Source organism: Pelophylax lessonae, assembly GCF_965119305.1.
Source record: "Pelophylax lessonae genome assembly, chromosome: 4".
Lineage (NCBI taxonomy): Eukaryota > Metazoa > Chordata > Amphibia > Anura > Ranidae > Pelophylax > Pelophylax lessonae.
Window position 1 is genome coordinate 145,133,958 of NC_138771.1, and position 27,621 is coordinate 145,161,578.

General features: G+C 42.3%; 1 protein-coding gene across 1 annotated transcript in view; it reads left to right on the forward strand.

Annotated features, from left to right (window-relative positions):
• TYMP (thymidine phosphorylase) overlaps positions 1-24,615 on the forward strand; it is a 190,694-nt gene extending 166,079 nt beyond the window's left edge. Inside the window, exons 8-11 of the mRNA XM_082256570.1 lie at positions 3,768-3,930; positions 6,524-6,736; positions 22,202-22,342; positions 24,281-24,615. Of these exons, the coding sequence (XP_082112696.1) occupies positions 3,768-3,930; positions 6,524-6,736; positions 22,202-22,342; positions 24,281-24,474 (711 nt within the window). The 3' untranslated portion in view covers positions 24,475-24,615. The remainder of the gene's footprint in view (positions 1-3,767; positions 3,931-6,523; positions 6,737-22,201; positions 22,343-24,280) is intronic.
• The last annotated feature ends 3,006 nt before the right edge of the window (positions 24,616-27,621 follow it).

The following is a 27,621-nucleotide window of genomic DNA, read 5'->3' on the forward strand; positions in this document are numbered from 1 at the left end:
ATTTGCCGCCTTTTGCAGCACACTAACCCGGACCCTCTTAATCCTTTTTTTTAAACTATTATTATTATTATTATTCAGGATTTCTATAGTGCCAGCGGTTTATGTAGCGCTTTACAATATTAGAGGGAGACAATACATTTACAATACAAATACAGATCAGATGCGGTCCGGTCCGATCCGGATGATGATGATTCATTCATTCCAGATGGTGCAATGGGTCACTGAAGAGTAAGTGACACAATCTGACTCAGCGGCAGTGCGCCCCTAGGAGGCAGTGCGCCCTAGGCCGCTGCCTAGTTCGCCTAGCGGGAGCGCCGGCCCTGTTTAAGAATAGAAATCTATCGTTAATGTCACTTACACTTTCTTGATAAGTCCAAGGGACATTATTAGCTATAAGTATCGACACTCTACGTGACTTAGTTTGTAAATTGGTTGAATGGTAAACAAAAGGAAAGACTCTGTTGTTAAGATATTGTAATTTATCTGTTTTAAAGTGAGTTTCTTGGATGAATGCAACATTAGTTTTTACTCATTTTAATTCATTTAATAAAATCCGCCTCTTCTCAGGAATATTTAATCCTTTCACATTAAGGGAAATGAGTTTTATATCCTCCATCTCTGGTAAAAAGGAAAAAAAACCCACACAAACCCCCCCCCCCTCTTTACACTCTACCACCCCCCTCCCCCCTATCCCGGATTAGTTCCCAGAGGAGTCTGGACTGACATTTCCCACTCTCCTGGTCCCTTCCATGGGAAGGATTTCTATCCTTTATACACACGGCATTTTAGGTGCCACTTGTGTGCCTACCTAAATGGGGGAGTAGCCGGAAGAGGCCAAGAGTCCCCCCTCTCCCCTCGCCCTTATTTCTAAAATTATTATTATATTTTCAATACCTCTTTTCTTATGCAGTACTGCCCGTATTTTTTTTTCCAATATGGTATTATTTTCTTTATTTACAATTTTACAACTTTCCTCCAGTTTTAGCTTCCCTCTCCTGGAGAAAATTGTACTTAGCTATGGTCATAGCTGCTGCCCCATTTACACTTTACCTGTAGGCATGGCTTGTTTGTGTGTGATTAATTTTTTTATTTTTTTCAGTTTTCTTTTGTTTCAATTTTTTTCAATTTTTTTTTCTTTCAATTTTTTTTTTCAATTTCTTTTGTTTTTCATTTTTTTATTTTCTTTCAATTTTTTTTTTTCAATTTTTTTTTCCATTTTTTTTTTTCTTTCAATTTTTTTTTCAATTTTTTTCACTTTTTTTGTAATTTATTTTTTTTTTTTCAATTTTTTTCAATTTTTTTTATTTTAATTTTAATTTTTTAAACTGATCTGTATTTGTATTGTAAATGTATTGTCTCCCTCTAATATTGTAAAGCGCTACGTAAACCGCTGGCACTATAGAAATCCTGAATAATAATAATAATAATAATAATAGTTTAAAAAAAAGGATTAAGAGGGTCCTTGTTAGTGTGCTGCAAAAGGCGGCAAATTTAAAAAACGGCTGTATGCAAAAACGCTGTTTTCAGCGTTTTGCATACAGGGAAGTGTAGTGGAGGCATTTAAAAAATAACAAATTTTTTGTGTGTGATTCAATTTGTGTGTGATTCAATGATGGCTTTTTCTTCTACAGTTATCAGCCACAAACTGCTATCTGGAACTTGATGAAAAAAAAATTTTTGACTTGCACTAGCCAGGATTCGAACCCGGGGCTCCCCTAATGGTAGACGGTTTCCCTACCATAGAACCAGCGTACTAGTGCAGCTTTACCTGCTACAAAACGTCCTGTTATCTTTCATGACCATGATCTGCACAGTGAAAAGGCATTGTACTTAGCTATGATCATTTTGACCACTTTGTTCACAAGTTAAAACCATTTTTTTTCCTAGAAAACTACTTAGAACCCCCAAACATTATATATATTTTTTTAGCAAAGACTCTGGAGAATAAAATGTCAGTCATTGCAATATATTTAGTCACGCGGTATTTGCGCAGCGTTCTTTAAAACGCCATTTCTTTGGAAAAATTTTGAAAAATCACATTTAACTGCATTTAAAAAATAATAAACAGTAAAGTTAGCCCATTTTTTTGTATATTGTGAAAGATGATGTCACGCAGAGTAAATAGATACCCAACATGTTACGGTTTAAAATTGCGCCCCCTCATGGGATGGCGACAAACTACGGTCAATAGAGATCTCAATAGGTGACGCTTTAAATTTTTTTAACGGTTACCAGTTGAGAGTTAGAATGTAGCTCTATTTTTTAAATTATTTCCCACGCTCTGGCAATCGCGGGGATGCCTCACATGTGTGGTTCGAACAGGGATTTCATTTGCGGCTCGACTTCCGTATACGTTTTTTTTTGTACACGAGCTAACCGTGACGGGGGGGCGGCTAAATTTTTTTATTTCCCATTTATTTTTTTATTTTTTTTAACTTTATTACAGTTTTAAAAAAATAAATAAATCTGATCACTTTTATTGTTGTCACAAGCAATGTAAACATCCCTTGTGACACCAATATGTAGTGACAGGTACTCTTTATGGAGGGATCGAGGGTCTAAAAGACCCTCGACCCCTCCACTACACTTCCCTGTATGCAAAACCCTGAAAAACAGCGTTTTTGCATACAGCCGTTTTTTAAATTTGCCGCCTTTTGCAGCACAGTAACCCGGACCCTCTTAATCCTTTTTTTAAACTATTATTATTATTATTATTATTATTATTATTATTCAGGATTTTTATAGTGCCAGCGGTTTACGTAGCGCTTTACAATATTAGAGGGAGACAATACATTTACAATACAAATACAGATCAGATGCGGTCCGGTCCGATCCGGATGATGATTCATTCATTCCAGATGGTGCAATGGGTCACTGAAGAGTAAGTGACACAATCTGACTCAGCGGCAGTGCGCCCCTAGGAGGCAGTGCGCCCTAGGCCGCTGCCTAGTTCGCCTAGCGGGAGCGCCGGCCCTCCATAGTTAACAATCTTTGTTGCATTTTCCTACCATTTGTTATTCTGAAGAAAAAGCTGTTTGTTTGTCAGTGTCCATGTGCGTAACGAATCTGTACAGGAGGGGTTTTATAATTATCAACCAGCTGCTGCACCTGCAAGGCTCTAATGAGGAAATTGGCAAGGTCTGCATCCCTTTAGACATGATTTCCATTTGGGAGTATCTCACCAAAAATAAAATTTCCTGCAGGGAAAGTTCAAAATCTGATTTGTATCTTAGTGCAGACTTCTGGGAAAATCAGTGAGCCAATCACACAAGCAGGAAATTAAATTCCTGGGGGGCGTTCTGTATACAACCTCCAGGTAGCCATATTGTATTGCATATATTATAAAAAAAAACTCATGCGCTGCTTAAGAAATAATCTACCATGCTATATTGTTATTAAAGGTGAACTGCTGCTACCACCAAAACCAAGCACTCAATCACTTGAAAAAAAAAAAAGAATAAATAAGTGGTAAATAAATAACGTATTATTCATTTCAGAACAGAGCACCACTTATTTATTAATTTGTTCATATTGCATTTTACAGAAAATTACAGCGCTGCAGATTAAAAAGGAAAGATACATTCAATTACGATATGACTTGTGTTGCAATTGTATATGCTATATTATTTTTTTTATTTGCTATTTTTTTTTCCCCCGCGAAAGTGGAGTCTGATCGCTGTATTGTGCTTTATCTTTTTTTTTTCTTTACCTTGTAGCTATTGTCGTCAATGAGATTTATACATTATGTACTTATGTGTCTTCCTCAGGTGAGTGTAGGAGTCTCTCTCGGAATCCCTACAATTGCTTTATTAACTAATATGGATAATCCCATCGGTCATTGTGTCGGAAACAGTTTGGAAGTTATTGAAGCACTGAAATGTCTGGAAGGAAAAGGGCCAGAAGATCTCAGGGAACTTGTCACACGCACAGGTCGGAAAATATTTTCATATTGGCCCCCTACTGGCCCAAGGGCCCAGGGCCAGTAGGGGGCCCGCCCCATGACTGTGTTGCCAAACATCCAGAGCAGACACATGGTATGAGAGCTCTGCTGTCTCTCAACATATACCAGCCTGATCAGCAGAGTTGCCCGGGCAGCTGCACACTGCTGACTCTGCTCTCCTTCCCGCAATCCTTTGGGCATAAGAGGTAGAAGAGCCGTGAGTATTCATCCAGCTCTCACAGGGATCCAGCCTGGCACTGTCTGTTGTAGCCCTTCAGGCACAGCACAGATGCCTCTGTGATCCATCCCATGCCCCTCATCTCACCCTGTGCTTTATGATGAAGGTGAAGTATGTTCCAGCCAGCTACTGTCTCTGCTGGTCTTCCAGCCACTCCACAGTGCCTCTCTGATCCCTCCCGTGCTCTCACCTCTCCTTTGCTCAGGCTTGATAATGGAAGTTAAAGTGGTTGTACTTGTAAAGCCTAAACATTTTTTACACTAATCGATTCCTTGCATTAAGGTAAAAATGTTTAGGTGTCAGCATCCCCCCTCACCCCCCTTTTACCTACCTGAGCCTTCATTCGATCCAATAGTCTGCAACTCTTGTCTCCCCTCGCTTCCAGGTCTCGCTGGCTTTGCTGGGGCACCAGGAACCATTGGCTACCAGTGCTGTCAATCAAAGCCAGTGGCGAGTAAGCAGGGGCGGGGCCGGGTTCCGCTGAGTCAATGGACGCGGAGTGGGGCTTGGGTGCAAGCACGCACAAGTGCCGCCATCAGAAGCGGCTTCTAATGGGGGCACTGGACAGAGGGGAGGGGCAAGGAGCGCCAGCAGGGGAATCCAAAAAGAGGAGGTTTGCGGCTGCTCTGTGCAATTCTATTACACAGAGCAAGTAATTATAGACATGTTTGTTATTTAAAAAAATAAAATTAACTTTACAATCATTTTAAGCACTGTCACTGTATCAGTTCCTTCTAAGCATTTCAGCCAGCACACCTCCTGCATTCTCTGCATACCTGGCGCTGTGAATCTTTCTGAGCTCCCTCAAACAGCAGAATAGGTGAGGAGGCACATTAAGAGCACCTGTCTTGCTCAGCAGTAGCCTGGCCTGTCATCACAATTACTGGCCCTGCTACCCGCACTCTGCTGCACCTGCAAGTTCTGCGGGCAAGACAAAGTGGGAGCGGGGAGTACACCTGGCTCCGTTGCCAGACTGGCCACCTGCAGCTCACAAGTGGCTGAAGGTAAAACCCTTTAAAAAAAAAATACTTGTCGGTGATTCTGAACTTCATGCACAGTCTGGAGCCAGCCAATTAGAGAACTGCTGGGCTCAGCCTCAGATCAGGCAGCGGGATGTGGCTTAAATTCACACACCCCACCACATGAGTAGAGACCATGCTCTGCCCTGCAGTCTACTAATCCTACTAATCTGCTGGCTCCAGACTGCGAATGCACAGTTCAGAATCACGACAAGGATTTTGTTTCTAAAGTGTTTATCACCAGGCACTCATGAGTTGTGACCAGACCAGGAGATATTTAAATAGGGACACTCTGGAGGAGCAAGACATAGGGGGGGGGGCACTAATGTGTAGGAGAATGTAAGGGGGTACTCTGAAGGCACTAGCTTAGTTCCTCCAGAGTGCCCTTTAGTGCTTCTAGAGTGCCTCTTTACAGAGTACCCCCTAAGTACAGTATTACTAAGGGACACTTTGGAGGATGTAAGGGGCACTCTGGAGGCGCTAAGGGAGTACTCTTGAGGATGTAAGGGGGATTCTGGAGTAGCTCCAGAGTGTCCCCTCCTTTCCTCCACCGCTGGCAGCAGCTGAAGGTATATCTGTATTTACTATGCTTCAGTTCATAAAGGGATAGGAGCCTCTGTCTCCTGTTCACCCATCAGCAGTGCATCTAAGGCTACAGAGAAAAGGACTGGAGATGTCTCCTCAGTCCCTTTCACTGTCTCAAAAATGAGACTTTAAGGGTCTGTTTGGTCCCCTGATATTTCACCAAAGCCCCCCTAACAGCGTTGTGAAAATGTTAAAAAATAATAAAATGAATTAAACATTAAAGTATAAAAAAATGTATATAATTGTAAAAGAACTTTGTAAAAAATCGGACTGAAATTTCTAATCAGATTAAAAAGCCACACCCAATATGCAGCATAATTTAGCCACACCCACTGTGTCACCATTTCCTTGGTAGTGGCCCCAGTACATTACTTTGCCCAGGGGCCCATAATTGGGTACCTTTATTGGGTCGCCAGCTTTAAGTCTCCTGCCACTCTGCATGTCACCAAGCTTGGTGCTCCTCCACGCAAGCCTGCCACATTAATTTTACGTCATAAATATGGCTGCCGCGCGGCGGCCATCTTTAAACCTGGGGGCCCCATGAGTTGTCAGTCGAACAGAATATACTGCCTGCTGCAGGACCTGACATGTACATATCTGTCCAACCACTGGATTCCAGCCAACACATAGACAGCTACATAGTGTGCCACTTGGGGGGTTTGCATTGCTCTGAGAAACATTAAACTTCATAGAGCTGTATGTTATCTATTTGAGGAAGATTCTTTTTCCCTCTGCATACAGGTGGATATCTCCTCTGGCTTTGTGGTCAGGTTGGGTCAGAATCACAAGGTGCTGAGAAAATTGCCAAAGTGTTGGATGATGGATCTGCTTTGCAATGTTTCCGAAAGATGATGGAAGCTCAAGGGGTGCAGCCTGACATAGCAAGGAGTCTTAGTTCTAACAGCAATTTAGGAAAAGCGTCTCACATAGAAGAGCTGATAGCGCAGACAACAGGTCAGCATATTTGTCTCAATCACAATGGCTGTCTGTCATTATATAGGTATGATATATGAATGCTTGCAGATTTACATATACTAACAAATGTGTACGTTATCATTTTTTTTTATTTTTTACCCATAATATTTGTGTGATCCCCATAGGCTATATTACCATCTGACTGTAGCACTGCCACCTTGAGGACTGCTGGATATTAAAAGTTTGGGTCCCCCTGGGTTACTGTTAGCAACTCTGGTATTTACAATTTAACACTTTACTTCTTGGCTCAGTCAATGATCAGTCCAGGGGTTTGTAGTTGTTTTTGGTGTTTTATTTTAAATATGGATGGGAGAAGGGAATAGTGAGATACTCCAGAATAACTATTCACAAGATAAGAGGACTCCTGTCTGATGATGCAGCCAGGCTGCTGATTCACCCTGCCACTAGGTGAATTTGGATTAAGTCTCTATCCAGAAGACTTGACAAAATAATTCTCTTCAAGATACTCTCCTAGTATTCCTTTTCACTTGAAACACTGACACCTGTCCTCTGACTATCCTACTCCGGGGTGGCCCCCCACAAGTCAGGCCCCTTGACACAATCCCCTGTACTCGTGATACTGTTTTTCAAGGGTCTCCAGTGTCTCTCCCCCTCTAGTCAGTTCTCCTGGACCTCTGGATTCAGTTCCGTTCCTTTGATCCCCAAGGCCGACCGCCTGCGACCACGTGCCAGCACTACAGAGGAGGAGGCAACCGCCACCCTCCCTCCGGGACTCTGCTCACCAGCCAAAGAACCTGCAGCACATGTGCTCCTTGCTTTTATACAGTATCCCAGAATGCACAGAGACAGCCTGTCTCTACCAATCACCAGGACTGTATCAAAGCCTATGTATCCATTGGTCAGGTTTCCTCCCACTCTCTAATATGTCCCCCTATTGGACCAGTGTGAAAAACTCTCTAGACCCAATGAATCACACACTGAGCACACTGAGCAGACCTAACTCACAGATCCTGCTCTCTGGTAGGCAGAAAGCAATATAGATTTGCCTGCTGCTCCTCTGATAGGCAGACAGAGCCAAAAACGATACTCTCTCACTAGCACCTACCTAGTGAGGTGCTACATGACCATTATGGGTATCTACAAGTCAGTTGTCATTACAGCCCCCTTTGAAATCTAACTTTAACTCTGGATAAGGACATAGGTTAATTGACAGGATTTCTTTGTGCTGTTTACACTTAATCCTGATGCATTTTCAAATGATCACTGCAGATATGCACTGCCTGTTTTTAATACACCATACATGATTCCCACCTGTATATATTTTATTGTCCTTGTATTGGATAGCATTTTATCATTAAGAATTGTGTATCTACTGACGCCTAATTGTAGCAAGGTGCCTATACAAATCGTTATTTTGTGCATTTGGTATAATTCTTTGCTCTCTTCCTTTGTTTTGTGCTAATTATATAAGTCCAACCTCAACTCTCCTTTTTCTTCCATGTTCCCATAGTTTAGTTTCAGTTTTCATCACAGACACTAATAGGCCATAAAAAGTTTGTGTTTTTTTTTTCATTCAGTCAGCGGGCAGTGGGTACATGATGGAGAAATTTCCCCAGCCGGGATATTGTATTCCGGTTCAGGAACCAGCACGATTGCTCTGTACATAATGTCCCTGGGGTACACTTTGCTGAATGGTGCATGGTGGGTTGTCATTTGGGACATTTACCCAGGGCCGCTGATAAAGCAGTACAACTGGTCCTGTTGTACTGAGCCCAGGCCTCATCATCTAAACAGGGGGGCCCAGGGCAGCTTTATGCATCTCTGTTGTAATGAATAAATTGATTTTACTAGACCACACCCCCACTCCTAGTTGCTTACTAGGGCTTAAATTACATTTTCCTGGGCCCCATCACGTCAACAGAGGGGCCAAGAAGCTGGAAGCAGAGGAGGGACTTTTTGTTTTTTCTTTTCATTTTCAGGGCATAGGCAGATACTTAGTGCCGCTGTCCTGCTGAACCTCAGGGGTTGAGGGGGTGTCGGTGGGGCCCCATCAGGAAGGCTATATGGGGCCCCATAATTTCTGCCCTGCATTTACCTCCCTTTGGACACCAACATCTATGCCAGCTTTGATGGTTGGATGCATGTTTTTGCTATATACAGTATAGGTGGCATTTATCCTGTTTACCTGATTCTATTGTGGTATTTTGCTAGCTTGCTGGAAAAGGGCTACTACAAAGCACTCCCTAGGGACACCTTTAACCCTTTGATCACCCCTGATGTTTGTTGGAGATACAACAGCTTTTAGCTTATTACAGATTAACTGCAGTTCACAAATAGGACAGTAGGTGTCGCTAATGCTAAGAGATATACTATGCATTCTCTATGATGTGTTGTCATTTCCTGTACACAGTACTGTACTTGTTGGTTATCTCTTCCTGTCTGTTGTTCTTATTACCATGAGAAAGTGACATCTTTGATATCTGTGTTATGTTCCAATAAAGAAGCCAGTTCCTTTTTACTCCACAATGTCTGATCTGAATGGACTCTGCTGCACCCAGTGATCGCACTCTGCAACAGGTTATGGGCCCAGGATCCGGATAAAGTCTTATGACCAGGTGCGGCCCAGGCAGAACAAAGCCTTCAACGGGAGACAGTGTGACTGATGCGGAGATCGACATAAGGAAGGTTTCCAGTGACATCTCCAAAAAGACAAGTAAGACTGTTCATATATAAAGGAGGGAAAAATGTCTGGTAACTCAGAACTTAAACTCTCAGTGGCCAAGCTGAACAATGACAATTATCAGCTATGGAAGTTTAAAGTGGAAATGCTATTATCTAGAGATGACTTGTGGGAGGTTACCACTACAGAGAGGCCCCAGGACAATAATCAGGACTGGGACAAGAAAAACAGACAGGCATGGGCCACCATAAGCTTACTAGCGGAGGATGATCAGCTCATACATATACGCCATGAGGACACAGCGAAAGGCATGTGGGACGTTCTAAAAAGACTGCATGAAAGATCCAGTTTAAACAGCAAGCTGTTTCTACTGCGGAAACTTTACAAAATGAGACTTAGCAAAGAACAGGACATGCAGGCGCATATAAATGCAATGCTGGAAGTGATTGCACAACTCAGATCAATTGGGGAGAATATAACAGACAGCCACGCTACAGCCATGTTGTTATGCAGTTTGCCCGATACATATACTGCACTGATCAATGCACTGAAGACACGACCTGAGAAAGATCTGACACTAACATTTGTAAAAACCAGGCTCATAGATGAGTATCAGAGAAGAAAGGAATTAATGCATGACTCCACAGTAACCGACACCAGAACCGCTCTTAAAGCTACAGACGCAAGGTTACACAGGAAAGAGACCAGAGTGTGTTTCAGATGTCACAAACAGGGACACATAAAGAAAGACTGTACTATATGGAAAGCAGAGCAAAGAAGACAGCGTCCCTCTTATGCTAAACAAAAGGTCAAAGCCACAATCAATGATCCATGGGAAAGAAACTGGAATGCCAATTTTAAATTGACAGGCAACAATAAATGTCAAGGCTGGTGCATCGATTCCGGGGCAACCAGTCACATGACAAGTGATAGAAGTTTTTCACAGAACTTGATCTGAACAACAAAGAAACTATTTATCTTTCAGATGGAAGCAAAATACACGCAGAAGGATATGGGCATGGAACCCTTGTATGCCCTGATGATGCGGGTCACAACCTAGCCATACCAGTGAAAGATGTGCTTTATGTCCCTAATCTAGAAGGAGGACTCTTATCTGTGAAGCGTCTAACAGCCAGAGGACCCACTGTAAAATTCCAAGGTGACAAGTGTTCAATCCTAAACGGCAACCAGACAATAGCAAGTGCCAAGCTGGATGATCACCTATATCACCTCGACACAGTGAAGGAAAAGGTGAGACTATGTACACACAAGCACAATGACTGTATACATATATGGCACAGACGTCTAGGTCACAGACACCCAGAAAGCATACAGGAACTGCAGAGGAGGAATCTTGCAAGGGATCTAACAATATCCCCTTGTCCAGTTACTGTTAAGTGTGAATGTTGCATTAAATCCAAAGCTACAAGAGCAACATTTCCCAAAGTCAGTGAGAAGAGAGCTTCAAGACCACTTGACTTAGTTCACAGTGACGTGTGTGGTCCCCTAAACCCACCTACACCTGAAGGCAAAAGGTACATAGTGACTTTCATAGATGACTATTCAAGATACACAGTCACCTACCTAATGCAACACAAGAGTGAAGTTTTTGACAAATTACAAGACTATATAATAAAGACCATTAACAAGTTTCAGAGGAAGCCTCTCATACTTCGGAGTGACAATGGAGGTGAATTCACAGGATATAAGATACAAGAGTACTTAAAACAGAATGGAATAGAACATCAAAAGACAGTCCCATATACACCAGAACAAAATGGAGTAGCTGAAAGGAAGAACAGAACTCTGACTGAAATGATCAGATGTATGCTGACAGACTCTGGACTACCACAAAAATACCGGGGTGAAGCAGCTATGACAGCTACATATTTGCAGAACAGACTTCTTTCCAGAACAATAGAGAAAACTCCATATGAACTTTGGCACAATGAGAAGCCAAATGTAAAACACCTAAGAGTTTTTGGATGCAAAGCATTCATCTACATACCTGAAGAAAAACGCACCAAACTACAAAACAGAGCATTTGAAGGTATCTTTGTTGGATACAGTGACAATGTCAAAGGTTACAGAATCCTTAATCCCAAAACAGACAAGGTTACCATTAGCAACAGCATAACTTTTGTTGAAGATTTCAGAGACAATGTAATGACAACAGTAGAAGCAAGAATAGAAGAGAAAACTGACATTGACCAGCCCATCTCTGTAACTTCTGAACAAACAGTTGAAGTGAGTGCAGACTCTACCAGTACTGAAGAGCAGACACAAGAAGGCTCAGACACAAAACTGAGATGTTCAACAAGAGAAAACAAAGGTAAACCACCTGTACGTCTCTCATACAAAGAAAGTACTGCCAGTATCAATGAACCTGCAACCTGGGAAGAAATATCTCAGCTTTCAGAACAAGAAGCAAGTAAATGGATAAAGGCTGCTGATGAAGAGATAAAATCCATGCATGACACTAAAACATGGACACTTACAGAGCTACCACCCGGAAGGAAAGCCATAGGCTGTAAATGGACTTTTAAAGTGAAATACATTGCAGATGGCACAATTGAGCGATACAAACCAAGACTAGTAGCCAAGGGCTATCCTCAAAAATACGGAGAGGACTATGACGAGACATTTGCACCAGTAGTCAAGCACACTACAATACGACCTTTACTGACAGTAGCCGTCACAAGGAAAATGCAAGTGAAACATTTTGATGTGAAAACCGCGTTTCTACATGGCGAGCTAACAGAAGAGATTTACATGGAACAGCCGCCAGGGTTCAAAGATGAACAAAGGCCAGATCTAGTATGCAAACTTCGCAGGAGTATATATGGTCTAAAGCAAGCAGCCAGAGCGTGGAATATAAAAATAAATGAAGTGCTTACACATCAAAACTTTCTGAGGAGTAAAGCAGACCCCTGCTTATACACAAAGAAATTGGCAAACAGATGGGTCTATATGCTTATTTATGTAGATGATATCCTGATTTGCTTTGAGCAAGAAGGGGATGAAGCAGAAATCCTAGAAAAATTAAATCAGAACTTCAACACCAAAGATCTTGGCAACATAAAGAATTACCTTGGCAACCAGATCGAGAGAGAGGAAGATGGCAGCTTTCTTCTGAACCAAAGACACGAAATACAAGAAATAATTGAAACATTTGGAATGGAAGACGCCAAACCAGTAAAGTCTCCTATGGAAACCAATTACCTAAAGGAGATAAATTGTCAAGATAACCCATTACCTACTAATACTCAATACAGGAAGGCAATAGGGAAATTGCTGTATCTTACCACTGCTACAAGGCCGGACATTGCAGCAACTGTTGGAATCCTATGCAGAAAGGTTTCAATGCCAAGTCAAAAGGACTGGAATGCTGTAAAGCGAATCATTCGCTACCTAAAAGGGACTTTGCACTACAAGTTAAAGTTACCAGCAAGCGATGAAAGCACCTTAACAGGATATGTGGATGCTGACTGGGCAGGAGACACCAGCGACAGGAAATCTACCAGTGGATACTTATTCTTTCTGTCAGGAGGTGCCATCAGTTGGACTAGTAAAAAGCAACTCTCTGTTTCACTGTCGTCTACTGAAGCAGAATACGTTGCTGCAGCGCAGGCATGCCAAGAAGTCATATGGCTGAGACAGCTATTAACAGATTTGGGTCAACCACAGTTGGGACCAACAGAAATCTATGAGGACAATCAAGGATGCCTTGCACTTGCACGTACGGAAGGAGTTAATTCAAGAACCAAGCACATTGATGTGAAGTTCCACTTTCTTAGGGATCTTCAAGAGCAAGGTCTTCTTGAGTTACTTTATTGCCCAACCGAGGATATGACAGCAGATATCCTTACAAAGCCTCTGACCGCTGAAAGACACTCAAGGCTTACAAAGAAGATTAGTTTGATAGATTAAGCCTTAGCTGTTGAGAAGGGGTGTTGGAGATACAACAGCTTTTAGCTTATTACAGATTAACTGCAGTTCACAAATAGGACAGTAGGTGTCGCTAACGCTAAGAGATATACTATGCATTCTCTATGATGTGTTGTCATTTCCTGTACACAGTACTGTACTTGTTGGTTATCTCTTCCTGTCTGTTGTTCTTATTACCATGAGAAAGTGACATCTTTGATATCTGTGTTATGTTCCAATAAAGAAGCCAGTTCCTGTTTACTCCACAATGTCTGATCTGAATGGACTCTGCTGCACCCAGTGATCGCACTCTGCAACAATGCTGACTCCTTCCCTGCCAGTGTCATTAGTACAGTAACAGTGCATATTTTTAGCACTGATTACTGTATTGGTGTCACTGGTCCCCAAAAAAGTGTCAAAAGTGTCAATGTCGCAGTTCCGCTATAAGTTGCTAATTGCCGCCATTACTAGTAAAAAAAAAAAATCCATAAAAATATCCTATCATTTGTAGACACTATAACCTTTGCGAAAACCAATCAAGATATGCTGATTGGGAATTTTTTTACCAAAATTATGTTGCAGTGTACATATTGGCCTAAATTGATGAAGAAATGTGTTTTTCTTTAGTTCAATCTTATTTTATTGAAGAATAAGCAAACAAAAATGAACAGAACATCGTACAATGGTGTTTCAGGTGAATATTATAAAGAGAAATATGTTTCGCTAAAAGTGTAGCAGTCTACATAATTTGATAGAGTAAAAGCAAGTTACAGTACAAAACAGTATAAGAACATTAGGATAGATAAAGAGCAGCCGTTCATCATAAACATCGGGTGTTGATATGTGCGCACAATATGGTATATTAAGGCATCGTACACTGTGCTGAAAAACTCAGTCACTCAGAGGGATCACTTAAGACTTGTTGTAAAGGAAAAACTTTGTGAAACTGCTGCTCTGGTTAATTCAGTATTGCTAATTATTACAATAAGACGGGCAAACTCCACTGAGTATCAGAACATGGACCATGAGGTCCAAGTGATGGAGAATTGTTCCTCTTTTCTGGTTTCTTGAGCCAACAGGCGCTCCAGGTCTCTACCTCTATCTACCTCAATGGCCCACTCACCCAGGGAAGGCATATCTGATGTTCTCCAATGAAGAGAAACAACAACCTCACACTGTAACCATGTGGGATATGTCACTCTTATAGACCCATTGGACTAAAGATCCAGGTCAAGGTGGACCCAAACAGGTGCATTAGTGGGGCAATGAGGGGGGCCAAAAAAGGGGACTTTAATGGTGCCATAAAAATGATTAGATTAATAAAGGTATAAACACATATAATATATTAAAACCAAAGTTAATTACACAAAAACGTATTCTTATAAAAACAGAATATCCATACAAAACAGTTTCAACCAAACAATATCATTATACATAAGAACGAGTTGTCCACTGTAATGGATCAACCCGCACCCAGACCAGGCACCTCCATTGACGGATGCTCCTAGTGCTTCCCGAGGGCTCCAAGCACTCCACCAGACACCATAACCGCCTCAGACCCCACGAACGGCCGCAGCTTGGTTGGGGTCTAGCCATCTCCTACCCACCTTGGACCTACGACAAGGCTCCAGGTTCCCGTGGGTGAACCTCTCTTTCCCCAGAGAGTGAAGCAGGAACAAGAACAAGCTCTTACACAAGCTCTTACAAGAGCTTAGTGATTATCCAAGGGAGTATGAAGCACATAGCAATCCCTTGTAGCATATTCCCCCAATGAGAGACAGGACTCTAGATTGAGGGTGAAGTATATCTCAACTTTATTGAACAAGAAACAGACTTTTACACAGTTTTCCCCCACAAGGTTACCGCCCAGGTGGACCTTGTTGGAAACAGGCCCTGACATTCACAATCCAACAAAAACAGATTTTTACACTCCCATGCAGTGTGCACAAAGATATACACTGTGAGACAATCTCCCCTCCCCCTTAGCAGCCAATCCACATACACATATACATCCCATAATAAGCTTATCTTAAGGCAGACAGAACAATGTGAGGTCATTAACATTTAACAATGAGACAGGCACAATCCATATTCCCTCCCAATACATAAACGATATGGGGAAGTCTGCCAATGACAGTCTGTGTGTCTCTCTCACAGACAAGCCCATTGAATACACTGTGTAAGGTGGTATTAACTCTTCATATTTCTAAATGAAAATATGGTTGACAAATATTACTGTCCCATCTGAAACAATTCAAACCATTAAGTATCTGCTCCTCACCTCCAGTGACAGTGAATACCATCACATCCACCTAATACAGTAAAGGTTATGCTGAATGGGCTAAGGAATCAAGATACCCATATTCTCCAATCCTAAGCATAGTATAGTCATGTGAATTATGTCCATGCCCATCCGTACTTGACATGTTTCATTCTCCTCAGAAGTCCCAGCAATTTCACTGTGGTGGACAAAAAGATACAATATAAATAACAATAAAATATACATTAGTCTTATTACTCCAAATATATGGGGTAAAAAGCTATTTTAGTAAGGATTCCTGTCATGCAGTGTCACCACCACCAAGATGGAAATATGGGGAAGTATTTAGCCCCAAACAGCAAATGTCCCCCTGGTGGGTGTGGAGGCCCCCGAAAGAGACGCCCAGCCAACAATAGACAGGTGTGCAAAAGGAAAAAGGAAAGTGTCCATGGCGAGACAACATATGACCCAAGGTAACACTGGATAACCTAACCTGTTTAACTGGAGCAGAAGTTGACCTCTGAGTGAAGCCCTGAGGATCAATATGTCCCTCAGTGGAAGATTACTATTATATTGTTGTCTTGTATAGATATAGATAATTCACATATAGTTGCCAAACACAATCCTATATACCAAAACAAGAAGGCAGGACAAAAAAGGGGGAGAGTATGAGTATTTATAGCATATATAAAAATGTCCTTATTGATAAATGATAGGACCATAAGGGTTTTACCCTGTAGAATTGTGTGTACACACACAGGTGAAGGCATGCGGGTCATGTCCAGGGAATATCCAAATGAGGACATATGCTGTTTCAAGCAAGGAGGGGATTCAACATGCTGCCATGTAGTAATGCATTCACCCTTGAGATTACATGGGGTATGCCAGGTTTAACAAACTGATGAAGCAAAGGGCTGTTCCATGAACCAAATAAGTGGTAAGATTGATATTGCAGAAGTATAGAACAACAAGAAATTCCCCAAGGAGATTTTCCAATATTGTAATGGCTCTCAATGATAAAAAGGAAATATGCTGATTCCAATATTACTTACTCCTCCAAGATGGACTCTGCTCATGACCACCAACGTCTCACCACGAGACAAACAGTGTCTCAAATTCCTTGAATTCCTGTATGATTGAGGGTAATGACGAGTAGGGCTGGGTTACAAAAATTAACAAGTCATCTGGCGAGTTTAGTATAGAGAGGACCAACTGTAACACCTTGAATGGAGGGGATTATTTTGTAGGGCGATGACCAGGTGTTCCATCGTAAGTACGTAAAGGAGGAGAGAGAGGAGGAAACCCTGCTGCATCCAATTATGAATATGAAACACAGGCGATAACAAGCCATTACACGGGGAGGAGCATAGGAACAATATCTTTGACAGCATGTGAGGTTCTTCAGCCTAATAATGAACCCCACACAGGACATCTCGAGGCGGCCTCTGCGGTCCCCACCCAGTCCCCCCACTCTATATGTTTTAGATCCATTTAAATAGGGAGTGAGGCCTCCCTACCCAGAACCTGGTTGAGGGTAGATATGACAGAGGGCCTTAAATCAGCACCAGATGTGGCCTCTGGTATGCCCTGAAGCCTGATGTTATTTCTGTGACTTCTGTTTTCACCGTCTTCTATTTGGAGCTCGTGTTGCCTCAGGCGGTGAAGAAGTGCTTTAGAAGCAGACTCAAGCGCCGTTATGCGAGTCGCATGATCATCTTGGGTGGCAGCCAAAGCTGATACAACCACCTTATTTGCAGAGACCTGTTGCTTTAAAGTATTTAACTCCACATGCAGTGATGCTTCCATTTTGACTGCCCAGGGCTCAAGGTCAGCTCTAAAGGCAGATAAGAACTGTAGCTTCGGATCTGAGAGCCCCCCCTGAGGGTGAAGGGTCAGCACCCATGTGTGTGTCAGAAGGAGTCACTGACCTGCTTACAGAGTCTGGAGGGTCAGACTGTATAGCCTGTGTCTCTGGTGCTGTGTCCTCACAGGCGTGAGCTGCTACAGGGGAGGGAGTAGGCTTAGTTTTCCCTGTAGTTCGGCCAGCTGCCATCCTGTCTTGCCTGGGGGTCCGAGGATCGGGAGGAGCTGTGCGGAGCAGATACCGCTGCATAGTGCCTTGCTGTAGCTCAACAGGGTCAGCAGGGTGAGAGCTTGCTGCCAACATGTGGATCGCAGGTGTGTGAATCCTGAAAAGTAACCTGCAACCACCGGGAGAGTACAGAGCTCAGTAGTACATGTCCTCAGCCATTCATCGTCAGCCACACCCAGAAATTTGTGGGGGGTTTTTTTACATTTTTTTTAATTGGATATGTTTTATAGCAGAAAGTAAAAAAAAACTGTTTTATTTTTAAAATTGTCCCTCTTTTTTTTGTTTATAGAGCAAAAAATAAAAACCTCAGGGGTGATCAAATACCACCAAAAGAAAGCTCTATTTGTGGGAAAGGACAATCATTTTATTTGGATACAGCGTTGCACGACTGCGCAATAGTCAGTTAAATAAGTCGCAGTGCCGTATCTCAAAAAATGGCCTTGTCAAAGGGTGGGGGGAGGTAAAACATTCCGGAGCTGAAGTGATTGGAGAAAATAAGTGTAGCACCGTCCTAGGTAGGTGCTAATAAGAGAGTATAGTTTTGAGCTCTGTCTGCTTACCAGAGGAGCTGCAGGTAAATCTATTATGCTCTCTGCCTATCAGGGAGCAGGATCTATTAGTGAGGTCTACTCAATGTGCTTAGTATGTGATTCATTCAGTCTGAAGAGTGTTTCATGCTGGTCAAATAGGGAGGAATGTTGGACAGTGGGAGGAAACCTGATGAATGGGTGCATAGGCTTTTGATATAGTCCTGGTGATTGGCAAATGGCAGGTCGCGTCGGTGCATCATGGGATACTGTATAAAAGCCAGGAGCACATGTGCTGTGGGGTTTTTGAGCGGAGTCTCGGAGGGAGGAGGGCGGCTGAGGACCAAAGGAGGACCAAAGGAGCGGTTGAGAGGAGCTGAACCCTGAGGTCCAGGAAAGCTGACTGAAAGGGGAAACACTGGAGACCCTGGGATTACAGTATCGTGAGTACAGGGACTCGTGTCAAGGGGCATGACCTGAGGGGGGCCACCCCTGCTCGTAGGATAGTCAGTGGACAGGTGTCAGCAGAGGAATAGAAAAAGGATACTGGGGAGAGTGATCTGAAGATAATTGTTTGTTCACCGAGTTGTCTTAGGAAAAAGAGACTCAATCCAAATTCATCCAAAGTGGGAGGGTGAATCCACAGCCTGGTTGTATCAGAAGATAGGAGTCCTCAACATTGTCTATAGTTAAATTGGAATATCCCACTATTTCCTTCTCCTATCCCCAATTTACAATAAACCACAAAACAACCACAAACCCCTGGACTGATTATTGGAGTTAGCCGAGAGAAGGAATTAAGGACTTGTATCTGTCATGACTATGTTCTGGTAACTCAGGGGGACCCGTAGAGTGAATAACTGGCATTCCTTACGGGGGCAGTGCTACATAAGCATGTCCATGTGGTAATAATGGTTTTCACAACTGGGTCTGATATATTGGGGGTATGTGTGCATTGACTTGATACTAAGCTGTATGAAAAGCTGTGAGTGAAGCATGTGAAATGGCACGTAGTTGATGAATAGCACAGGGGCCCCAGCATTATTTGTTATTTTGTGTAAAACCATTACAGAGTATGAAGTCATGCAGAATTTATGTGAACCAATAACAATGCAGCCATTCTGTCTGGTTGTTTAACGTGTGTCTGCATTTACTACGAATGGCTGATTTTGTACCAATCAACACCTTATATTTTTTAGAGAAATTCGCATTGAGTTTGTATAGGATATAATTTAAAATAATCCCGGTTACTCACCTGTTGTAGAAATTTCTGGTTGCGACTCGAAATAAAAGTTAACTCTGCAATGGCAGGAACAGATTCACAGGACACAACCTCTGTGTTTGATATGTCCGTTCATGACTAAATGTTTTAATAAATGTTATTTTATTCATAGATAAGAAAGGGGTGGTGTGAGATGTCATTAAAAACTAACAAATAGAAATATGTTATTAAAGACTAGCGAATAGAAAAAAATATCATAACAATTGCAAAAGTAAAACCCTGAGAGCGGAGGGGGAGTAAAGATAGGGAGAGCTTCTAGCAGAAGTTGTGTCTGTGTGATAAGTGAAGGTTACAGAAAACATTTTAACATTGAGAACAAGATGGAGTCTCCTGTGCTTAAAGGGTAACTCCACTTTCGTGGGATATAAAATCAGCTAATAAAGAAAAAACAATATAGCGTATACAATTGCGACACAAATCATATTGTAATTGAATGTTATTAAAAACGACCTTTCCTTTGCAATCTGCAGCTGTTGTAATTTTCTGAAAATGCAATGCAATATGGCTACCTGGAGGTGTTCTGTACACAGAAGATGTACTGACCACACCCCAGAAATATCATTTCCTGCTTGTGTGATTGGCTCACCAATTTTCCCAGAAGTCTGCACTAAGATACAAGTCAGATTTCTAGCATCCCCTGCATCATTTATAGTGAGATACTTCCAATAGGAGCACGTCTAAAGGGATGCAGGCCCAGCAGATTTCCTCATTAGAGCCTTGCAGCTGCCACAACTGACAGATAATTATGAAACCACTCCCATTTGACCCACTCAGCACAGAGGAACAAACAATGATTTCTTCAGAATAACAAAAGGCAGGAATCTGCAACAAAGGTTGTTAAAATCCTTGCAATGTACATAGATCACCCAGAGGGGAATGTTTTTTTTCTCAACAAAAGTGGAGGTACGCTTTAAATGATCAATACAATGAAAGTCCATGTCACACCTTTATTTGTAAATATTTGTCTTACTGCCAACTATACACCATAGGGCAGAGATGGCGAACCTTGGCACCCCAGATGTTTTGAAACTATACTTTTCATGATGCTTATGCACTCTGCAGCGTACGTGAGCATCATATGAAAAGTAGTTCCAAAACATCTGGAGTGCCAAGGTTCACCCTCACTGCCTTAGGGTATGAACAGTGGCGGCTGGTGCATTGGGGCGCAGGAGCGCCGCCCCCCTATCCATGCGTCCAGCTCCCTAATCTACATGCAGTGCGCCAGATGCATGGAGTTCAATGGGGCTTTTTTTTTTTAGCATGTGATTAGAGTCAGAGGCTCTAATAGACTAAAAAAAAGGGTGGGCCTGAGCCCACCCAGTTTTTTGACAATAGCAAATGAATATTCGCTATTGTCACATGGACCCTCCTCCTGGCCAATCAGGAAGTGGGTCCTGAGACCCATTTCCCAATTGGCTGGAAGGAGAAGTCATGCCATTGGCCATGGAGGAGGAGGGAGGAGACGCAGAAGACTGAGGGAGAAGAAGCCGAAGTCGCCGCCGCCACAACCGTTTGCTGCTGCTGCCTGCCCTCCCTCCACATGTCCAGGCAGAGTGAGTGTGCAGGGGTATGGTGTGCAGCCTGGTGTGGTCTGGGGGGGAGGGTGGTATGGTGCGGTCCGTCTGCCTACCCACCCCCCCCACCCCAGGCCCATGGAGCACCAGATTTACTGCAGCAGGCAGCCGCTCCTGGGCAAAGCAATGTAGCTCTACGTCGCTCGCTCTCAGGAGGCTAGGGGGCGAGCGTGCGCCGCCGGTGGCGCGCATCCACCTCCGATCGTCAACTGGGGAGCCAGTGCGTGTGTCAGGTGGCTACGATTGCCATCTGACATCGGTAATCTCCCCCCGCTGACAGAGAAGGACGGACGGCTGATGTAAACACAGCCGTCCATCCTTCTCCCTGAGATGATCACAGAGACTATGTGATCCTGCTATATAGGATCGCATGTCTCTATGGTCATCTCACAAACCACGCCCCCACACAGTTAGAATCACTCCCCTAGGGTCACATTTAACCCCTTGATCACCTATACTGTTAACCTCTTCCCTGCCAATGGCATTATTACAGTAACAGTGCATATTTTTAGCACTGATTAATGTAGTAATGTCACTGGTACCCCCAAAAGTTTCAAAAATGGCAGTTAGGGGTTCGATCTGTCCACCGCATTGTCGCAGTCCCGCTAAAAATCGCAGATCGCCGCCATTACTAGTAAAAAAAAAAAAAACAATAAAAATTACATAAATCTTTCCCATAGTTAGTAGACGCAATAACTTTTGCCCAAACCAATCAAAATACGCTTATTACGATTTTTTACCAAAAATATGTAGCAGAAAACAAATTGGCCTAATATGTTAAAAAATTTAGATTTTTACATTTTTTGGGGGGGAATGTTATATAGCAGAATGTGAAAAATATTGTTTTTTTTTTTCAAAATTGTCACTCTTTTTTTGTTTATAGCGCAAAAAATAAAAATCACACAGGTGATCAAATACCACCAAAAGAAAGCTCTATTTGTAGGAAAAAAATAACGTCAATTTTCTTTGGGTACAGCGTCGCACGACCGCGCAATTGTCCGTTAAAGTAACGCAGTGCCAAATCGCAAAATAGGGCCTGGTCATTAAGCAGGAAAATCTTCCGGTCTTAAAGTGGTTAATAAATGCATTTCACACCCAGAATATTTATCAGAGTCATTTGTTTATTTTTGTCTTTTTCTAGGCACGGTGGAGCTGATTCGGGCCAGACCCATCGCTGAAATCCTAAATGCACTCGGAGCTGGGAGGAAAAAGGCAACAGATGTAATTAATCACAGTATTGGAGCAGAACTCTTGGTGAAAGTGGGACAGCATGTGGAGAAAGGTAAAAGGAACTCATAGACAGTATTGTGATGACAGAAATCAGAATACTCTCTGTACTATGCAGATAATATGCTGGTATCTCCTCCTTCTCCCTGTCTGGAACATTGTAGAATTCAGTGATAAGCAGTATAAGCAGCACCAGACTGGTTGATGCCCGGAGTGGAGAATTTTGGTTTTAGTGTTTTTCAATCATACTTGGAGAGTTGGGGAAAATGCAGAGGGGCTGCATAAAGGAGCAGTTAAAGAATGACATTGTTAAGTCTACCTGCTGGTGGTGCTGTGCTGCTCTGGGCTGATTGCTGCAGTTCCAGTGTCCACCAGCAGGTGTCTCACAGAAGCCAGCAGGCTGTAATGATCACTTGTTACACCTGTGTTCAGCTGTCAGGGGGCTATTTGAAGAGTAACTCCACTTCCGTGGTGAAAAAAATAGAAAATGTAGCACCCTACAGGTAGGTGCTAGGCAAATGTATGGTGGGCCTTGTCTGCCTAACAGCAGGGCTGTGATTTGTTAGGTAGGGTGTCAGGGCTTCCAGATGTGCCTGCTGATGGGAGAAGTATCCCCACTGGCTCCTGTGAGAGGCTTCTCATAGGGCAGTGTGGGAAGCCCAATTAGGGTACACATCCCAGCTTGTAACTACCCCAGATGGCAGATTATGCTGCAAAGGATTCTGGGAATGGGTATAAGTTTGGGGGGAAGTGTGTGACAGATTGTCTTTGGTGGGAGAAGAGTCCCAGGAAGGAGAGTACGACTGTCTCTCCTCCTGTCTGAGGAAGGTGGATGTCTCGGGGGGTCGCCTGAGTGTCCAGAGAGTGCTGAGTTGAGCTGAGGGGATCCGGTGTGCCGAGAGCCTGCGGAGAGAGAGAGAGGTACCGTCCCAGGAAAGCCTACACAGGTCGTGAGTACTGAGGATTGCCCCTGGGGGGTGTGCCTGAAGTTAGAGGGAACCACTCCGGAAGAGGTTCTGGGATCCAGTGTCAGCTAGCAGTAAAGGGGGTACCTAGGTTGAGGACCCTGAAGCTACAGAGGGGGTACATAGTCAGTGGAACCTGAAGAGTTCAAGGTTAAAGGGGGCACCTACAGTTTGGGCCCTGAATTGCACAGAGCGTGCCAGTTAAAGTGACAGCTATACAGAGTTCTACTATATACTACCTCAAGCTGTACCAGGCGGGGGAAAGTATTCAGTGACTTTCATAGTACAACAGTGTCAGGAGTTCTACAGTTCTCAGTCTTGGATCTTCTGGACTATAAGTCGCGGATTCAGCACTTCTTCTGTTCTACAGAGAGTTCTCAGTGTCAGTGAGCGTTGGCTGGCGTCAAGGAAGCGCCAACGGGCATTTCAGAAGTAAAGTCCCAATTGTAATTAGTTTAAGCCTCAAGGAGTATCCCACTCATTCCCTTCTCCTATCCCCTTTATTCCAATAAAAAAACACAAACAAAGATGCCCGAGTTGTCGCTGCTTCAGTTGCTTCAGTAGAAAACTACTTGTTTAACTACTTCACATTTAATTGCCTGTCATGGTTATATGAGATAAACTTGCATATTTGTGCCTATGGAAAGAGAAAAGGCAGCACTGGTGCCAGCCTACTAAAGCGTCAAATAATAGCAATTGGCCAAGTAAATCCATCCCAGTCATTTAACTCTTCTCCTAACCATGAATGTAAAAAGGATCATGCAAACAATCTCTAATATCTGTATATACTCAACCTTTAAAGGTTGTGACTCGGGGAGCAAGGAAGTGAGTGCAATTTACACATTCTACAAATCTACAACTCTCCTTCTACCAATACCACTTTTTTCATTTGCTCCTATACCTAAAGAAAAGTTTACCCTTCTAACTCAATTGTTTTTGCCTTAAAATGTAATATAACTTGTTTTTTTCTGATAGAAAGATAGGCCAGCTGTTGAAGAAAACCTGTTTTCTTTCTCTCTTTCTTCTAGGGTCTCCTTGGATCAGAATTCATTATGAGAAGCCTCCTCTTCATGACACACAGAAGCAGGCCCTCCAAAATGCCCTTTGCATCACAGACCGGCCTGCTTTTACACCTCCATCTTTAATCAGGGATATCATTGTTTCTCATGACAAGAAAGGGGGGAATGATACCACAGTGCAGAGACAGAAGGCAAATAACTGAACTAAGTGCATCCTTTTAAAGCTCAGACCTTATAGTTTAACGTATTAATAAACCCTCCATAAAAAATAGCTTTATATGTACGGTATATCTGTATGTATTATGTACATTAGTTGGCTATTTGTTTTAAACTCTGCTTTTAAAGTTTTTACATTTTTGTATTTCTTTTGCAAATATCCCCCCGTAAATGTCTTCTGGTCTTTCAACCTGGTGCAGTGCTTCCACCACTTCTGGTAATTTACCAAATGCATTGACCACGGTAACTACATGTCCCAATATATTGCAAGTTCCAATGTGCATGCGTGTGGAAGTTTCATTGACTTTATGCTTTTCTCTCTGCTCCCATCTAACTGCAGTGGAGGACCAGCAGAAAAGTTTGTAAAAAAAAAAAAAGAAAAAAAAAATTTTTTTCCCCCCAAATATTTATTACAACAATTTTTTTTCATAACCTTTATTGCCAATGCTAATACTAATAGGAGCCACCAAAAAACAGAATTCACATGGGGCAATAAAAAAAATAAAAAAATGTGCTGAAAGGTAAAGCCTGTGAGCTAAATGAATGAACAACGTGTAAATGTGGCTGCGTGATAACTTTTATAAGCTGGGTTTATTAACACTTTAAGCTGTACATGTACAGTATAACCTTTATTGCACATTAATATAATATTTGTAAGTAGTACAAATTATGGAAAACATAATATATTAAAAATATTATTGTAATAAAATGTACTGTAGAATAATGTATTTGCTTAAAAAAACGAATGTAAATAATCACAGCCCGTGTTTGGCACTCCAGTAATTTTGGATTTTTAGTATTTAGAATCATTGGGAAAACCGTAGCAAAAAGAAATTGCTTTCAATTAGCACCAACAATTTTCTTTTAGATTTTTGTATTTCAAACTGGCCAATCTTGAAAATTTTTTTAAAATGCAGCAAATGTAATCTATGAAAATACATATGAAACTGCTAAAAAAAAATTACCTACAGAAATAGAACTGGGAATCTCCCCAATGGATGGTCTGGTGACAATTGCCTCGACACTGTACCATTCACTTGGTCCCCACTGATGACTCTACCTAAATTTTAAGCCTCAAACCCATTTATAGGAGACAATGTGACCACCACAAGAGGGAGACAAAATTCCTTTAACTGTAACTAGATTTTCTATGAATCGTCCTCACTGTATGATTGAAAAAACATGCATTGTATTTTAAAAACAGTTCTACTTTAAGGCCCCATTCACATGTGTGGCAGATATGTGAGCAACTCTGAAATGTGCTCTAGTAACTCCAGCTTCTGTTATCCCTCACAGTGGTCAGGCAGTATCCAGTGGCTGTGAAGGAACATTGCAGGAAGTTTTTAGCAGAAGCAGCCACCTGCAGGTAAAAAGGTACACACCATTACACATAACGAATGTGTTTGACACCAATAGGCCTCCACTCCTGGCCATGCTAACGTTCCCATTAAATTAACTCATAAATGTTATTCAGATCAATAAGCAGCTCCTGGCAACGAATGTGTTTGGTGCTGCATTTCCCCCCATAAAAAAATTAAACTTCAACTTTAAAGAATCTTGCCTCAATTAGGAACACCCATGTTGCAAAGCTGTAATGATAGCAGCCGTTACTCGGCTTAGTGACTGTATACAATCTAAGTTAATGAGTAAATGGGTTTATCTTAGGCCTAGTTGAAACTTGCAGATGGGGCACAATAAAAATAAGTAAAAATAAGTGTTCGAACCATGTTTTTACCACCATTCAACAGCCCCCCCCCTAAAGCTGCAAAGGCAGCCATACATGGGTATACACATACTGCAGCCGTAATGCTTTGCATTACAGCACAGCAAAACGTGTCACCCCTGTCGAGTTTGGAAGGCAGTGTAATATTCCATTGAAAAAGCCTTAAAAAAAAAAAAAAAAAAAAAAAAAACATTGATTCAGGGGGTAGCAGTATCGCCTCCCGAACGTCTGTCAGCCACCCCCTAGCCTCTCTGTGATAAGTAATCCATCATGGATTGTTTTTCACAAACAACTCAGGCTGCTTTCACATTGATCATTTTTTCTTCGGTAATTGCGTTTAAAGAAGCGTAAGAAAAATGCATGACCAATAAATCCAATGGAGCTCTTCACACTGGTCAGTTGGGGGCCAGTTGCATTTTTAAATGTCCTGCATGCTGCATTTTTCGTGCATGTTTGATGGGGTAAAAAAAAAATAAAAACATGCCAAAAAAGCACCTACCTATTGAAATGAATGAAAACCGCATGAAAAATGCACCCATGGTTTTGGAATCACATGTCCTTTTTTTTCGCACCGGAAACGCGGAAAAAATGCAAATGCATTTTTACCGCATTTTTGCAATAGAACAGTCTGATTGTAGCCTCAATTGTAAATAAGCCCTTAATGCCTCAGAAATATGGGAAAAGTCACATGATTGCTTCTATCAAAACCCTTCACGATTGATTTGCTTTGAAAATAGATGTCAATATTGAAAAATGAAGGTGTTTTCATATGTAATTAGTCCATATATTAAACTGGACCACCAACCAAAAGTTGTGTGCTTTGTATAGAGTGGAAAAAGAATATAACTAGTCATACATATACAGTACATAATTTGGTTGATTTTTGTGAACTGGGCGATGTTGGAGCCATGAGTGGCCCTGCCAACACCACCCAGCTTAACAATCTTAGATTGAGAAATCGAAGGAACTGGGTGGAAAAAAATATTCAAAACCATGACTACAGACAGCCATCTGCAGTCACCGTTTGGGTCAGCCGCAGGTGCAGAAGATGCATCCACTCACGCTGTTCGGTATGAATCAGGAAATCTGTGCTGAACGAGAGAAATTTGTATGCATTTTTACGTGTCTAACATATGAAGCTTACTTCTGTCAGTGTCCCCGCTGTAAAAATGTCTTTCCTGACAGACTCCATGGCAACATACATTTTGGGCTTGGCCCCTCCTCCAATCCTACCCTATAGGACCCCACTCCCATAAATCTTTGCTCCTGTTCAGCATCCATGTTCCTATTTTGTCCTCCTTGGAGCACCTGTATGGTGCCATGTTCCTACCAAAACTGGATGTTCGGATTAGGCCAGACAAGCGGCGGCCAAAGAAGACAGGCCGCTATACTCCAATAAGCTCTTGCTATT